The 17,669-nt window shown below is 40.6% G+C and overlaps 2 protein-coding genes across 4 annotated transcripts in view; one reads left to right on the top strand and one right to left on the bottom strand.

Annotated features, from left to right (window-relative positions):
- The window catches only part of LOC125425936 (toll interacting protein), a 48,643-nt gene extending 34,850 nt beyond the window's left edge, over positions 1-13,793 (top strand). For 2 of the 3 annotated variants that reach the window (XM_048483751.1, XM_048483749.1), the window contains exons 6-7: positions 4,311-4,331; positions 10,561-13,793. In XM_048483751.1, coding sequence (XP_048339708.1) covers positions 4,311-4,331; positions 10,561-10,775 — 236 coding nt within the window. In that variant the 3' untranslated portion in view covers positions 10,776-13,793. The remainder of the gene's footprint in view (positions 1-4,310; positions 4,332-10,560) is intronic. The other variant, XM_048483750.1, reaches the window with a different exon arrangement.
- A 1,658-nt stretch (positions 13,794-15,451) lies between these two features.
- The window catches only part of LOC125425935 (mucin-5B-like), a 77,115-nt gene continuing 74,897 nt past the window's right edge, over positions 15,452-17,669 (bottom strand). Inside the window, exon 50 of the mRNA XM_048483748.1 lies at positions 15,452-16,362. Within this exon, the coding sequence (XP_048339705.1) occupies positions 16,182-16,362 (181 nt within the window). The 3' untranslated portion in view covers positions 15,452-16,181. The remainder of the gene's footprint in view (positions 16,363-17,669) is intronic.

The raw sequence follows: 17,669 nt of genomic DNA, 5'->3' as shown, positions 1-17,669 counted from the left end.
TAACATGTACAGAGATAAAAAATTACACACAGTGGGGTTGAAAGACCATGAAATGTAGTTGTTGCTGTGAAGAGCCCAAGTATATGCAAGCATGATGAACACAGTTGCGTTACTGGTGATTAGCTTTCTGGCAATTCACTGACACTTCAGTACCTGTAATATGGGGAAAAAACCATAGCCTGATTTAAGCCCAAGTGAACAGAATTAGTTTCTCCGATAAATTCTAGCACACCAGTTTACTAGACTGTTACACTTGAAGCTTAATGTTGATTTTGGTTATTGTTCTGTTATATCTGTGTACTGTAATGCACCTTTGTGTTTTCTGATATCAGCACACTTGCATATCCTGTATATATTTTTGTTCATCACTGCTGTTTTCTGTAATTTATATTTGTGTTGCTTTGTTTAGCAAAAAGCCATATCAATCTGTTCATTAGTTAAACCAGGAATGCCAAGTGTGGCCCTAGACTCGAGCTTCATTTACCCCACCCCACCCCCTCTAGGAAGTGTGTTTTTTCCTGTGACTTCATCCACCTATCCCCAAGCCACAGTTGACCTACAAGATGCCACTCCTCATCTGGCCAAGTCAGAGCAGTAACTATTGGATGAGAAGCCACTGCTTCATGCTGCGTTGACCTGATTAGTTTTGCTTCCTGAATTCCATTTCATTTGAAGCAAGGTTGGCTGCTCTAAAAGGGCATGTGTGGGAGCTTCCTACTGGAAATAGAAAATTGTTCAAGAAGCCATGTATCATCCCAGAGATCCCTGGAATTTGCTGCTTTTAGACCAACTACTCTGGTTCCCAAAGCCCTACAGAGAAGTGGTAGGGATTTCAAAAGCACATGAAATGCTGTTGTTCATTTACATCTTTGTCTCACTAGGACATAGGAGGTTGTAATGGCAGCTCGGGTGTTTTTCTGTTTCCTGATGGGAAGGGCACTCACCAGTAGCGAAAGAAGGAGCATGCCATGTTCTTCAGACTGGGTCCCAGGCTCTCGCTTTTTGAGGATGGGTGATACCATTGTCATGTTGCTCTCAGAGTATTTTGGGAATTTGCCAACCTAAGCTGAGGAAGTTGATCATCAACCACCTGAAACAGTTACTTGTTGAACATTTTACCATTTTTAGATCTCACAGCTCATGTTTAATGCTCAGAAAGACAGCCCTTAAGTTGACTACTAGCGGATTGTTAATGAACAATGAGTTATTGAAACAATACTCTTCTCACTATAGCAATCTTTTGGAGGAACTTTTGTCAACACTTGTCAAAAGGAGGTCCCAGACAAACTCTAGCATCAAGTACTTAGATCTACTATAAGTCTTTGGATGACTTATAGCCGTGGTGGCGAACCTATGGCACTCCAGATGTTCATGGACTACAATTCCCATCAGCCCCTGCCAGCATGACCAATGGGAATTGTAGTCCATGAACATCTGGAGTGCCATAGGTTCACCACCACTGACTTACAGCATATTCCATGTTATCTCTGGGTGGTTACACTTATTCTGAAAGTTTAATTCTGTTGCATTGCGTTTTACATCCATAAATGTAGATTATTGGTGTGATAATGTGCTCTTTGACAAACCTTAACTATGGTATGGAAATATAGTTTTGCCATACTGCAAGAAACAATGGTCATCTCACAAACCAGAAATCAGGGTGCCTTGATGGCATTGCACATGTGTGTGGAGTGTTGCTCCATTGAACTAATAACTCTTACTAGCTACAGATATTTAGTGTGGCCTCAGAAAGGGTCAACTTAAGCCTCAAGTTTGAACAAAATATAGATGTCCTGTTTAGCTCTGTAATTTTTCTTTAGTTAACATGTCACTGATATTCCACCTTTGGCCATTTTGTTCCAGTGAATGGTAATCCAAGTGAACTGAGAATAGTTCATTACTGTCTAATTCTCAGTAAATTCTCCCTTGCATGGCATAATAGTGCATCTTTTGTTTGCGGCAGGTTCTAGACTTTGAGCCACTTACTTTATGCAGCATTTACGACAGCGCACATCATAACAGTTTTTACTTAGAGATAGGTGTGTGTAATGAAAGGTAGTTTCCATAGACCAGGGGTAGGGAACCTGCGGCTCTCCAGATGTTCAGGAACTACAATTCCCATCAGCCCCTACCAGCATGGCCAATTGGCCATGCTGACAGAGGCTGATGGGAATTGTAGTTCCTGAACATCTGGAGAGCCGCAGGTTCCCTACCCCTGCCATAGACTTTAAGTTGTGTCTGGCCTCTAAATCCACCTTGCAAACTGTTTAGTAAAATTTAGGTACAAGGTTGGATAGTGTTTTATTGATAGATGGAAAGGCTTAAAAGTAAAGAAGGTGCCCAGTAGTTGGGGTTTATTTAACCTGGGTATGAGGACTGTGTAAAGAATTATATTGGGCTCTGATGCAAACAAGTGGTAGGAGGTCTATTAAGAAATGGGTGAAAATTTCATGAAATGCTATCTGGAGAATCTTGAAATGATTTAGAACAATATTTATGCAAGTTAGACTGTATGGCTGGAAACTTGACAGTGAAGATCAGATTCTGCAAACCACCCAAAGTGTTTGCTGGTGGGAAGCAATCTTGTGGCAATCTTGCACAAATGTTTGGTTCTTCACAGGTGATGGGCTATTCCTTCAAATTGGTGAAGTTTACTAGTGATCCATAACATAGAATCAGACCATGAAGTATGAGGTCAAGACAACAAATTCCAAGCCAAAGATATAGACTCTAAAGAGGTAGGATTAGTAGTGTGGCAGAAAAAAGTAAACAGGAGGAAGGCTCAAAAAGAAGCCAGGCAAAGCAACCTGTGATGGAAAGGATAACACAAAAGATGTTTGAGCAAGGGCCTTTTGGAATATTAGCATTTTTATAAGTATTATGCTGGGGCTAATTTCAAAAAGTATCCAGTGCCCCTGAAAACCTGAGAAGATTCTCCATGTCAGCCATTCTCATACCTGTGCACAATTTATTTATTTGTTTCATTTGTACTCCAGTCTTCTCATTCTCCTCTCCTCCATTTTATCCTTCTAACAGCCCTGTGGGGTAGGTTAGACTAAGGATGTGTGACTGGCCAAAGGCCACTCAGCAAGCTCCCATGGCACAGTGGGAATCAAACCTGGTTCTCGCAGATCTTGATCCAACACTCTAACCATTGCATCAGAGTGACTTCATGATTTCCTCCTCACGTTCGCTAAGCAGGCAGTGTTGGATGAAGTGCAGACCGGGAGCCTACTCAGTCCTGTTGACCCACGATTCTCAAAGATTCCAAGCAATTTAGCTGTATAATGCTTATTGCTATACTTTACAATTGTTACTGGTAAGAGCTTTAAAAAGCAGAATCTTTGTAAGTCTCCTAAATTCTCTAGTACATCTGAAATAAAGAGACTGGCCACAAGGTGTCATTGTGATCTTGCAGTTATGGCCCACAAAATCTGATGGCTGAAACTAGTCCTTCATTCTTTTTTATGTTTTCCTTTAAAAAAATCTTTGACAGATATCCTCCCTTTGGTTATGCATATTCAGAACCTTTCTTTAATACGAGGTACACATATATATGTGTGTGACTGGCCATAGATATTTGGCCAGTCACACACACACACACACATATGTGTGTAGAGAGAAACTCTTTGTCACTTAGGATTTTTACTAAATATATTCTCAGGAAGGCTCTACAAGAGTCTTCCCTGCTGGGTTACTGGCTGGTGAAATTTACAGTTAAGGGACAAATGGAAGCAAGAGGTAACCAGTTGTTTGAAGATAGTGTGTAGAGTAAGAATAAATGGACATCTAAATTGAGGAGTGTTTATTCCTATGTTCCCTAAGCACCAACTGTGATCAGCAGGCTACCAGTTGCTGGCTTTCCCTGCCCCCCCGCCCCCCGCCTCCCCAAATACCCAGTTGGGTGACCAGCCTGGAGTTGAGTAGAGCTTAGGCCTTTTCTTGGGTTTTGATCTGTAATGTTTTAATTTGATATGAAATGTTATAATTATCACTTGTAAGCTGCCTTGAATCAAGAGGAAAGGTAGAATGAGAGAAAAGTACTGCGTGGTGGCTCTTATTGAGAGGAACCCTTGAACAGCAAGTGATTGCGCTAAATAAATGTAGAACACTGGGGCATGAGTGAAAATATTCTTAGTATTGCATGTGGCTATTTAAAATGTCATGCAGAATCATGTAATCTGAGGTCTGAAGTATAACAACATCAACATTTCACCCAACTTTCTTTGTTGGGAATACTTCCTGGCAAAAAGTAGAATAATATGTTTTCCATCTCTTGTTCCTTTTCCCACACTTGCATTTGTCCTCAGGGCTTGAATACTTTGCTCTGGGTAAGTTGTCTTAACTCTTTTTTGCATTCCATCAACCTGGAACAAGAATTCTGCATGCAAAATCATGCAAGATGCTTTTTTATTTTATACCGTGTGTTGCACTACAGGACATTGCAGGTGGATGTCACAATACGCAAAACTTCAATGTTGTGCATTTTAATAGGTTGCATTTGAGAGGGGAATAAAGTTGAAAATCATGTGGGGCAATTCATGTATCTGACAACTATAAGCAATGAGTAATCAGAATAACTGGAAATATTTGCAGAGGTTTTTTTTTGTCTCCCCACCCCCAGTTGTGGTGTCTTCACATTAATATAGCTAGTTGTCATAAGGGGGGGTAGGTGGGTGTTCACTTTCTTTAGAGATCATGTACATTCCATTGGTGAGAGTTTCTTTTGAATACTTACCGTATAAACTTGTGTATAAGCCAACTCATGTATAAGCCGAGGCACCTAATTTTACTACCAAAACCTGGGGAAACGTATTGACTTGCGTATAAGCCAATGGGAAGCGGGTAGGCAGAGGGAGCTCCTTATTTGGGCAGTGACTCCCCCTGATGTCATTGCCCAAATAAGGAGCTCCCTCCACCTCCCGGCTGCCTGGGCTTCCTCAAACCCAGCTGGAAGATGGAGGGAGCTCCTTATTTGGCCAATGACATCAGGGGGAGTCACTGTCCAAATAAGGAGCTCCCTCCATCTCCCGGCTGGGTTGGAGGAAGCCCAGCCTCCAGGGTTCCCCTTTACCCTCCCAGGAGGGCAGCAACATGGGGCTTGTGCAGCCTCAGGGAGTTCGTCTTGGCCAGGCCCCCAGCCTCGGCAGAGGCCTGAAGAACCGGCTGGTAAACAAGACTCGTGTATAAGCCAAGGGGGCATTTTTTCAGCTTTAAAACAGGGCTGAAAAACTCGGCTTATACGCGAGTATATAGGTCAGGGGTAGGGAACCTGTGGCTCGAGAGCCGCATGCGGCTCTTCTGCCCTTGCACTGCGGCTCCACGAGCCAAGCCGCCGGCCCCATCCTTGCCCGCCCTGCAGGCAGCAGGCTTCCCTCGCCCTGTTGAAGCTGGTGGGTGCTTTCCTGGGGCCGCGGCAAGCGTCTGTTTCACCTGCTTCATCCTTGCCTGCCCCACCCGCGAGTTTAGCAGAGCGGCGCATCCATCGGCTTCTATAGAATGAGCGGAGTAAAAAGGTAAAACCCCTCAATATATATATAGTGTTATCTTTTATTTTAAAATGTCGTGTACCATTTAGCGGCTCCAAGCGGCTTTCTTTTCCCATGGAAAACGGGTCCAAATGGCTCTTTGAGTGTTAAAGGTTCCCTACCCCTGATATAGGTAAATGACACCATTATGCTGTTGTATTTTTATAAGGCATTTCTGCAGTTATGAAGATATAGTAATGCAAGAACCTAATTAATGTACTTGGTGTATGTCTTCCTTCAGCTTGAGCTTCATATGCCACTTTTGTGTAGCTGTAAGAGTCCAGTTCATATGTGACAGTGGTGGCGAACCTATGGCACGGGTGCCAGAGGTGGCACTCAGAGCCATCTCTGTGGGCACGCGTGCACAGAGTTCGTCATGTGATAATAGTGTAATTATTTCAGGGAGATTATTAGCATTAAACCTAAGACCTAGTTTTGGAAGCATTGTAGGTAACCCTGTTAAGTGCTGTTAAACCCTACTGATTTTCATGGGAAGAACGAAAGCGTGATCCTTTACCTGAGAGTAAGCTAGGTTGCTGGCAATGGGGTTTGCTTCTGAGTAAACCCTGCTAGGGTTCTGATTCACCCGTTCAAAGCTTCAAAGCAAAGCCACCGACTACCACCAAGCTTACTCCCAAGTAACACGCACCTTGGAGCCAACCGTTTTTTCTATACTAAAATCTCAGTATTCAAGTTAAATGGCCATGTTGGCACTTTGCAATAAATAAGTGGGTTTTTGGTTGCAGTTTGGGCACTCGGTCTCGAAAAGGTTTGCCATCATTGATATATGAAATGTGACGACAAAGGGGTGAAGCTGCTGGAGTTATTTCTGGAAATGGGGTGGGGACAAAAAGAAGTCTTATGGAAGCTTAAACTTTTGTGACCCAGAGCCCATTTTCTCAGATGCAGTATGTTTGTCCTCATTTGGCACTTGTACACTGAGATAGTGAGAAAGCTATGAACAATGGGGTCATAAGGCAGCAAAACACAAGAGGTTACAATCCATACCACTCCCATGTATGCCTCAGTTGTATGTTACTGTGTTTATATATCAAACGGAGACTTGCATATAACGGAGATTTTCATACAATACAGATATAGTGTATGTAGAAATACAGCATGCATGAGCTCATGCGCACAAACACACACACACACACACACACACACACACACACACACACACACACACACACACACACACACACACACACACACACACACACACACACACACACACACACAAATCTTTGTGACCTGGAGCCTACTGCGTGCATCTGAGGACTACTGCCAAGATTCTACTTCTTGGGCTTGTTCCTGTGGAATTTGTGTTGGTGGATTCACAGTACCTTTAATGATTGCAGGGAGGTAACTCAGTGGACAGTATTTATTTCACATTCATCCACTGAAAGGGCATAGACTGCTCTTGAACAATCATTTATATATTCTCCTTTGAACAAATGTTGCATACTCAAAAAATAAACAGGAAATATTTCTCCAGTTCCTTTTCAGTATAGCTCCAAAGTACCAGCGTTGCCTGTTCCACTAGTCTGTGTTGTTTCTGATGGGTATTAATCCCCAAAGGATTGCAGGAGCTCTTATGTTTTTTCCCTCAGTGAGGCATGTTTTTGTTTCATGGTGTTGGTGCAGGGCTGTAGATCAGTTCACACAAGCATGGCCTTCTACCATTCCACCTGTGATGAAAGGTTGGTGTGATCTTTGTCACGTACATCTTTACTCTTTGGTCTGGTGACCGTTTTACCTCCAGGGATTCTATAAGTGGCAAGTATAGAGATTATGCTGCAAAACAAAAAATTCTAAAAAGTAGAGGAAGTCAGGGATACTAACCTATTATTATTATTAAGGTTCTCCAGTGATTTTTTTAAAAAAAATCTTTATTTTGCTTGTCTGTTGAATTCCATTCCATTTGCTTGCTCCCTCTTTTTTTTTTTTGGGTCAGATCATTATGTGTCCCTCCCACACTGCAGGGTTCAGGAACATGTCACCCTTGTGATGTGCAAAACTGCATAAAAGTTCCCCTGCTTCCAGCCCAAACCCCACCCCCAGGGCAGGGCTCTTCCTTCTTCCCTCTGGCCCTTAAAAATAGCTGCTCCGCATCACTCCTGCCTCAGTCGGCTCCTGCAGGCAGCCCTGCTTCCTTCTTGGTCTCTCCCCTGCCCTGGGCCTTCAGGTAAGCATGGCTCAAGGGTTGTATTTCCACCCACGATCTGGCAAACCACGATGTGGAAGGGGTGACTGTAGAGTGTGCTTTTTCAAGTTATCTAGAGAGGTTTACAAAAGTGAAAGAGTTGTTAGACAGTTGACCGTTTGGAGCAGGATAGTTGAAGGGCATACAGCAGATAAGTATGTTAATAGAACTCTTCAGTGGAATAGCTTGCTGATCTGCCTCTCCCCCCTTCTTTTAAATGAACATAGTTTCCTCAGAGCCATTTCTAGTGTTTGGTTATTTCCTTTCTAGTCTGCCTTTCTCATTGTAACATGGGACTGGTGGATACTACCTGCAAACCGTTTAGTATGCTCCAGTAACCTTCTCTTGTTCTGGGAACAATGCGAGAGCAGTTCACACTTTCTACTCCCATGTTATGAAGTGTCACCTCCCGATAGTTGATAAAGAAAAAAAAAGGTAAACATTGGGGCCACAAGGGTATGGGCACTATATGCTTTTTGAGTCCAAATATATACAAGAGAAAAATAAACAATTGCCAATTTCAAAGCTAGAACTAGCTACTTTTCTGCATTTCATCCTGCTGCTTTAATGTTGTGACTCAGTCACTCCTGTGCTGGATCTATTCTGTTGCACTATTAGAATCTGAGTATTGTGACATCCTCGCTGTCAACTGCAGAATAAACTGTTCAGTCAAGTGTCTTACAGAAATACCTTTTTGCTCTCCTACTGAAATATTCATAAAGGAGATAGTAAATGAATGGAACTCAGATCTTTGCCTTGAGAGTTCAGCTTGGCAGAAGGGTACAAGAAACAATTTTAAGTGAGCAATGGATATGCTGATGAAAGTTGGATTTTCTCCTCCAGTTTGCAGTCTTTACCAGCGTGCAAATATTTTGACCGTAGAACAAACACCTATGTTTTAGTACTTTGGGGGTTTTTTTCAATAGGACTGCGAAGGCACTTGACTGTACAAGAATTTTTACAAAATAAGTAGTGCTTTCTGTACCGTTTTGAATGAATTTTATTTTTCATGCTGCGTTTGCATTGCTTGTTAACAAACAGCCAGTATGTGCTATTAAGATGCCTTGTCACTTTACATGCACATTTCATTTAAAAAGTCTTTGTTGATGCCTGAATGCTTTTAACTTCCGTTTCATGAAATTTGAAATCTGTCCCTTGTAAACAGGAAGTAACAAAACAGAAATAGCGCTGGTGTAGCATTTTTTAATTCAGTTGGGTCATTGGTAAATAATGGAAGAGTCTCCCTCGACAAAAACTACACTTTATTGTTGCATTTCTGATGTTGATATTCAGATGATCAGTTGATCTGTTAGTTGCACAAAATGAGAAGTGAAACAACTGAGACCTCTCTATTGGCCTCACACATCACTCAAATACTGGAAACAAACTTGTGAGTTATATAGCTGGCAGGTATTCAAGTAGGGTTGTAAGTACTGATCTTTGGGCTCTTTAATATTTAACAGTAAACTCTCCTCACAAGTCTTTTTAGAGAAAAAATTGCTTGTCACTTAAGTCTGTAAGTAGTGAGTGGTATAATGTTTCAATCCAAAAGCAGAACATGCAATTGTTAAACATTGTTAACATGCGGAACTGTAGTACATTGCATTAGTCTGTCTGGATGTTTTTGGAGAAATGAGTCATCCTTTCTAGCTATAGCTCTTGCCATTGCACAGAAGTAGAACTGAAGTGTGCGTGGCACTTGTGTAACACCTGCAATACCGGTAGGGACTTTACTAAGGTGAAATGGGTGGCCTTCACATGTTCATGGACTGTTTTTCCTCACTAATGTTACCTTCGTATAGCTAAATCATGATCCTGTTGTTCATTTGAGGAGCTTACCTGAGAGAGTGTGTGGCTGCGGTCTTGCACTTCACATGGGCTAGCTACATGTGCTAACTGCAGAGAGGCTTGCTTGCACCCCAAGCTGAGAGGTCTCCAACATGCCCAGCCACGGCTTTGCTTCCTGCCTCAGCTACACCTACAATAGTAAGCAGAGACTACTGCCATTGTGTGCTTGCTACATGTGTAGCAGTTTATCTGAACTAATTTTTTTACAAGGACTGCCTGTGGTCAAGATTATCAGTTAATGGATGTGATGTTAGACAGTGTGGACTGAATAAATAAAAAATGGAAAGTGCATGTTTTGCTCTAAAATCTTGCAGAAATATTTAGACTTTTGTTCTGCTGTCTCCAATTGCAAGATGACAAGAAAACCTTAATTCCTTTGCCAGAAGTCAGCATTTACAGAAATCATTCTTGTGGTCTTATTGATAGTGTAACCATAACAACTCCCATGCAGCAACTATTATGGTTGTTAATCATGCATTTACCTGTTAGCAAAAGGTAAAACTCTATTCAATAGCTAAATCTCCTAGCGTGTCAAAAAAGAAGAAGAAGAGTTTGGATTTATATCCCCCTTTCTCTCCTGTAGGAGACTCAAAGGGGCTTACAATCTCCTTGCCCTTCCCCCCCTCACAACAAACACCCTGTGAGGTGGGTGGGGCTGAGAGAGCTCCGAAAAGCTGTGTCTAGCCCAAGGTCATCCAGCTGGCGTGTGTGGGAGTGCACAGGCATCTGACCATAGGATCAAGCCACCTCCCCCCCCCCCCATCTTTTATTTATATATGTCTGTGCTTTTGTACGGACAACATAATAGCATTGTCCGAGAAGGCAGGTTTTTACCCACTACACATTTGGGGTTAATGTTTACTGTTGGTAAGAATCTTCTGAATTGAAGTTTAAGTAACTTCCCAGGCATGATGACAGTTTGAAGCTGTACAGGCACACTTCTCCATTTTCCTGATCTTCTTATGTCTCTCCTTTCAGGAATGCCAGCTGTTTGTAACCCAGGCATGGTACCCATGGCAGTTCCCCCTCCTGCAGTCAATCCTCAGCATGTGTGTAACGAAGAGGATCTAAAATCGATCCAGGACATGTTCCCCAACATGGACAGAGAAGTGATCCGTTCCGTTCTAGAAGCTCAGCGAGGGAACAAGGATGCCGCTATCAATTCCTTGCTTCAAATCGCCGAGGAGTCCTAAATGCTTCTGTGCATCCACCATCTCCATTGTTATCCCTACTTTTATTTGCCAAGCCAGGGAATTAGCTGGAGGAAGAATTTCCCAAGAAAGCATCCTGTCTAAAAGATTATGTTCTCTTTTATCTTTATCGTTGGACATTTGTACATTTGTTTTTACATATGATCTTTAGAAACTTCACCATTTCTGGTAATATCAGTTCAACTGTTTGTGGCTGAATTTCTGTGTGAGAGGTAGAGTTGGGGTATCCATGCTGCTTCTTTCTCTCGCTTTTCCTGTTTTGGAGAGAACATACTCATGTATGAGAGTAGACAAGCATATCTGCTTGTTCAACACTATGCATTTAATGGGAGGGGATAATATTGATAAGTGAGAAAAGACTGCTATTCCAGAAAGTACTGTTACCAGACCTTTTAAATAAATGACCCCTTTCTGTCAGGCGCACAGAGTGCTTAAATAGTTTTAGGGGTGGGGGTATCTGACTATTGCAGCAGTTTGTAACAATTATTAATGCAGGTGAACTGGTTTTCTAGAAGTCCTCATAGTCTTTCTGATGAGGTTCCCATGCTCAACATATTGATTGGGTACTAATGCAGTATATTTTGTTTTCTGCATTTAGGGCCAACTGCTATCATCTGCTGTGTTGCTGTGCTTCTGAAACCCGCAGGTACTAGTTTATCAGGACACAATAGCAGCAGATGTGTTGCTTCTAATGTGTTTTGTATGTTAGGTACACTGTTCTTGCTTCTGCATTTATATACATTTGAAACAATGAAAGAGAATTTTACATCTGGGAATGTTTGTTATTAATGAACGTTATTCTTGATTGATTAACAGAATGCTCTGAAAAGAAACATATTGCTGAAGCAGGTATAAAGGGAGAGGAATTTATTTACAAGGAACAACTTCTCAGGAGAATGCAGAACGTAATGACTCAGTGGACCTTAATTTTATCAGAGGCGAGAAATGTGAGTCTCAGTAGTGACAGTGGGAGGAGCCAACATTAAAACATTAATCACCAAACATACAGAGAGGGGAACTGTACAAATTTATTGTATGTGTTTTACAGCATAGACCTGGAAGGTGACAGATTATCTCCATTTAACCAGTGAGGTTTTTTGTGAAAGTGAAGTAATGCACTTTAATATATACATTATGTGTTATAATCTGCAGCTTGGCTTTTTGCTGGTCTTTTTTTCAAAAAGGAATACTTTCTCTAATTCAGCTGTACGTTGTACTTCTCAAGGATTTGAACACAGCTCACAGGCAATTCACATTGGCTGTGAATTTTATTGCTTTGGAAGAAGAGCTCATGGTTTCTGTCTTGCATCTGTTTCGCTCCTCTCCATCAAGCTTTTTGTTCTTTAAAAAAACCCTTGTGTCCACTTACTTATTTTTGCATATCACCTTGAATGCACCTGGTGTGACCAGCTATAGTTCAAATATTTATTTTTTTATGATTAAAGTATATGTGGGAAAATAATGTTTAAATATAGTACCAAAAATATGTGGGTTTTTTTCTACTGTTTGATGTTTATAACTTAACTGTTCTTCTATTTGATTAGACTGCCATTTGTAAGTGTTAAATTCTTTCTCCCTTCTGCCTACTTCTGTTGTTTTTTTAAAAAAATCTTCATGGATACAGTTAGTTGTGAGGTGGGTTTTTCTGTAACCTGCTCTAGAAAAAGAGCATATTCATCATAAAATTAGATTTGCTATTTTCTTCATACTCCACAGAACGTCCAGATTAATATTAAGATTTAATGATGTACATTTATGTCATTAGCATCATAGCGGGGAGACTCCTGTGGCATTTAGATATTTAAGGGGAACATTACTCAAAAGTTGTCATGAAAACCTGGAATAATTATTTGTTCATAAAATCTTCTGCTGTAGCATGATAGGAATGGAATAGGAACTACAGGATGCAAAAATTGCTTGTAGTTTACAAATGATCTCAGATTGCCTATCTGATCCTTTTAGAGTTGAATTACAAACATATTCAAATCAATTTTGAGAATGAACTTTCACAATGAACATAGACATGGGAATGTTATATTCAGTCTAGTTTCTGGAAAGTTACAAGATAGAAGACATGTGTAAAACATGTGAATGTTCAGCAATCATTAAGCAGCATTTTACATAATAAATCAGACAACTTTTGTGGATTGTGAGTAGTAAATTGATAGTTAATTCTGTCTGTGTTCTATTATAATGAAGAACATGACAATACACAATCTTTTGTGAAATTAATAGCTGGCCTCACTGATTACTGTATTTTCTTTGTCCTTAAAAGTGAAAGGAGTAAGTGCAAGTATGGCCACACTCATCTTGCATATCTCTGCTGGGTTGCTGTTTGGAATAATAAACTGTCTAAAGCATGCACGGGGAAAGCCAATACTTGAAAAGTTACCACGGATTTTAATTAGAATTGCCTTTCGAATATTTGTGAACAAGATTTGGTTACAAGTTGCTGATGTGCAGAACTGAAATTCACTAGTCTGTTGTTTAAACTGTATGCTGTGTCACACACAATTCGTGTCTGTTTTATATATGCTTCTCTTAACAGAATAGCATATTTGGCTTTGTACATCTCTCTGTAGCTCAGGAGCTGCAGTGGAATTCTAGTATTTGCTGAAAGTTGTTGGCATTAACTTCAGTCCTACCAAGATCCTGTAGTTGGCTAAATTCAGGAATATTTTTGTCTAGCTAGATGCTTTTCAACTTTTCTCTACTGCTATTTGATGCGTGCTGATGGTCCCAAGTGTTTCTGTTTGCAGACATAACTGCTTGTGTTGGCTGGCCTATAATACTGTATTGGGGATGTTCTGCTCTAATTCTGAAGACATTTTATACTGTATTGAGGTTACTATGTTTTGTCTCCTGCATTGTAAATTCTTCTTTTTCCTATTCTATTTAATTTAATAAATGTGTACTATATACAAGGCCATGAAAATATATGGTCCTTTACAAGAGGCATTGTGCATCTCAGCATGAGTAAATTCCAGAGACTGAAAATTGTTAAAGAATATGCAAGTTATTTCAGCTTACTATTTGTATCTAATTAAGAAAAGATTTGAATGAAATACTCATGATTTCCTTGAAGAATAGCTCAACCCAGTGAATGTGGTCCAGTGACTGAAACATTCCACTTGAAGATGAGAAATCTGGGTTTAAATCCCCCTCAGCCATAGTCACATTAGTGCTTTGTGGAAAGTCATATTGTGTTCCCAGTTTCCCAGTCAGTGCAATAAAAATAAATAACCTTGCAAGGTTCTTTTAAGGAAAACAATACGAAGTGTTAAAAAGTGGAAGGTCTACCCCAGTGTATTGAACAGAGGTGACCACAGTCTTGTGAAATCAAGTCAATAATTAGGCATGCAAAAAGAAAATTTAAGTAACCAGTTTCAAAAAGCGTTAAGGCAACAATAAAAAGCTCTTTAAATATGTCTGGAGCAGGAAGCCAGCCAGAGAAGCAGTTGAACCTTTGAATGACTAAGGAATAAAGGGGTTGCTAAAGGTAGATAGGGAGATGGCATAAAAACTCAAAGAATTTTTTTGCTTCTGTTACCAGTGTTGAAAGTGTGGGGCATGTACCCACCACTATTTTCATGAAAGGAATCTGAAGACATTTCCAAGTTTACCAGACTGGGTCTTGCTATATGTGGCCTTAAATGGGTTTTTGTATCACATTCTTAAGGTTAGTTTAGCTTGGACTTGCATGTGTATAGGTGCAGCTATTTCTGTGCACTTTTAAAAGTTGCCAGTTATACTAGTGACAGCTGTTATCACTCTGTAACTGCAGGTTGTACCCAAGTACAGGATTGCATATAGAGACCCAAAAGCTCATCTGAGCAGTGGAATGGACTGTGGCCTTACAGGTGCCAGCAGGCCATGGATTTATTTATTTGTAGTCTGCTTTTCTCACTGAAACTTAAGGCAGATTACAAAATGTAAATCAGTGAGATAAATAGGTTGGTGCATCTAATAATGCAAGTCATAGGACTAGAAATTGCTGATGTTTGAAATGGAGCTATCATCTGAACACAGCATAAGAATGGTATGGGTGTGCCACTTCTAGGTTGGGAAAAATCTGGAGATTTGGTGTGGGGATGGAGCCTGAGAAGGGTAGAGTTTGGAAAGAGGAGTATAATGCCACTCTCCAAAGCAGCCATTTTCTCTAGGGCAGGGGTAGGGAACCTGCGGCTCTCCAGATGTTCAGGAACTACAATTCCCATCAGCCCCTACCAGCATGGCCAATTGGCCATGCTGACAGAGGCTGATGGGAATTGTAGTTCCTGAACATCTGGAGAGCCGCAGGTTCCCTACCCCTGCTCTAGGAGAACCTGATTTCTCTTGTCTGGAATTCAGTTGAAGTTCAGTTGAAGTTCCAGGAGATCTCCAGCTATCATCTGGAGGCTGGTAACTCTAGTTACACGTGACATATTAAACAATGCATTCAGTGCAGTCAGAACATGAACCAAGAAAAAGACCTTCTGAGAGGAATTTCATTTGCCAAAAGGTGTCACTTCATTAAAACCTTGTATCCCAATGAAGCACAAATCAGAGTGAAGAACTTCATGCAGGTCCTGATCCCTTCCAGCTTACATAAGCAAAATGCAGCCCAGTGTGACATGATATAAGCAACGCAAGTGATCAGAGAATAAAAATTGCAGTTGTCAAAGCTGAAACATGCGTGTAAGTTTTATTACTCGTAAGAAACAGAGGTACACCGGGGAAGTAGTTGTACTTTGTCACATTTAGAAGTCTGCAGACATTATACAGAACATTAAGTCCATAGAAAGGTATGCTTGATAATATGAAGGGCTGTGGCACAACTGACCAGCAAAGTACTTAAAAGTGTAAACATTTTTTTAAAAATAAAAATGATTATATGCATATATCATTATTGTATTTTAAAGGATCCTTGGAGCACTTTTATTATTATTTTTGCAAACACCATACTGAAGTGACTATGAATTCTCATATAGCAAAGAGGATACTAATTTGGTTCGACAAAGCAGTTACTGACTGTTCCATGCACAAAGTGACAGATGTTCAATAACCTATAATTACAAGCAAATTCACTTTTTTAAAAAATGGCCTCAAAATTCAGGAGAAAAAGAGGATTTTATTTGATTTACATCAAGAACTTTTCACCAGTGAATGAACTCTATGAACTTAACAATTTTTTCAGTTCTGAGTAATATTGTTTTGAAATACTTCAAAATGGAAATTTAATTATTTTATGGGACCCTTGGATCTCTATGTTGCATGAAAAACAATTGAAAGTTAAAGGAATGCAGACAAAAATAAGCCAATGTATAAATCATATCCTCTATGTGGTGGTTGATATTAGCTACTTTAGTACACATTTGGTTTTTATCACATGATGGAATCTTCATCTCGCTAATGTGGGGCTGAGGTTTCTGGAATGCATGCAGTCATGCACTGACATTCGTCCACGTAGATGTAGTCATAATTGATAATTCTGCCATCCTCACATGTCAAAGACACCTCTTTCTTGTGGCTCCTGAGTTCCTGGCAGCAGGTACACTTGTGCTGCATTGCCCTGGCCTCAGAGGAATACCTGTCAGGTTAAAAAAAACAGAGTTAAATTATCACCATAAAAAGCAATTATGTAACAAATGTTGACTGTTTGCATTTCAGGGCCAAATTAGATGTTATTGTTGACATGAGTTCATTACAAGTACTTCAGCCATACTGTATTTGCAAGTCACACCAGCATCTTCTGAGTAAAAAAGCACAGATAGGTCTGATTCTGATTGGGACCACAGCATGGTGGGGAGGAGGTCCTACCTCCCCCCCCCCCCCAACCTGCGCTGTATTTGGAAGCCCAGGGGCTGGAAAGACGAATGCCATTCTGCCCATCAGGAAGCTGAAAGAACAACCTCCCAACTGGAGTGAACACCTCCCCCCAGTTTTGGGCCATTTTGCGGGCTGAAAACAACATTAAGAAGACAGGAATCTGGCCAATCTGTGCTGCAAACACATGTGTTGCAAACACATGTAAAAAGTAACATCTGGCTTTGCCCTCAATGCTATTAATAGCAAAAAGTCCTAAACGCTAGAAGAAACAGTACAGTAATGGGAGAACTTCAAAGAGAGCACTGATGCTGTTGGTACGTGTTTCATATCACCGTTCTTGTTTTTAATTTTATGAGCCATTTAGTCCAAATCAATGGAGACTCCAAAACAACAGAGAAGAAAACAGGAATACATTCACGTAGTTACTTTAAAGGAGGTTTATGTTTAAATGCAAAGCCAGGTGTGGGGATCATTGTGACAATAAAGGTATTTTTAAAAATTGAGTTTGTCATTCTACTATCACATCTGCCCATGCACAAACACCTTCTATGCAGAGTCTAGGGCCGTGCGGCGAACCTATGGCACTCCAGATGTGGGGATGAACCATGGGGGCGAATCTATGGCACTCCAATTGGTCATGCTGGCAGGGGCTGATGGGAATAGTCCATGAACATCTGGAGTGCCATAGGTTTGCCACCAATGGTCTAGGATCTCTCGGGTCATCCATGTGGCTGAATAGGAAATCAGAGCAGTGTGGTCACAAAAACCATATAACTTAGATCTGGATGCATATTAGCACTATTAAACACCGAAGTGCCTAAATTGGAAGAGTAATCTAACATGAATACATACTTGCATAAGATTAATAAGAATGAGTGAAGTATTGATATTTTCTCAGTATTTGCTGGTGTAAAAGAGCAGAATTGGAACCATAGTACTGCCTGAATGTCACAATAGGTAATGCATAGATAAATAGCAGGAAAGCACCAATTGACAGCTAAGCTTTTCTGTGAGGATCATGAAAAGTTATGACAGGTAGTAAAGGAAATGAGTGTGCCACAACATCTG

This window comes from Sphaerodactylus townsendi, linkage group LG02 (genome assembly GCF_021028975.2).
Source record: "Sphaerodactylus townsendi isolate TG3544 linkage group LG02, MPM_Stown_v2.3, whole genome shotgun sequence".
NCBI classification, from domain to species: domain Eukaryota; kingdom Metazoa; phylum Chordata; class Lepidosauria; order Squamata; family Sphaerodactylidae; genus Sphaerodactylus; species Sphaerodactylus townsendi.
Note: the sequence above shows the minus strand (reverse complement) of the source record. Positions and strands in the feature narration are given on the sequence as shown.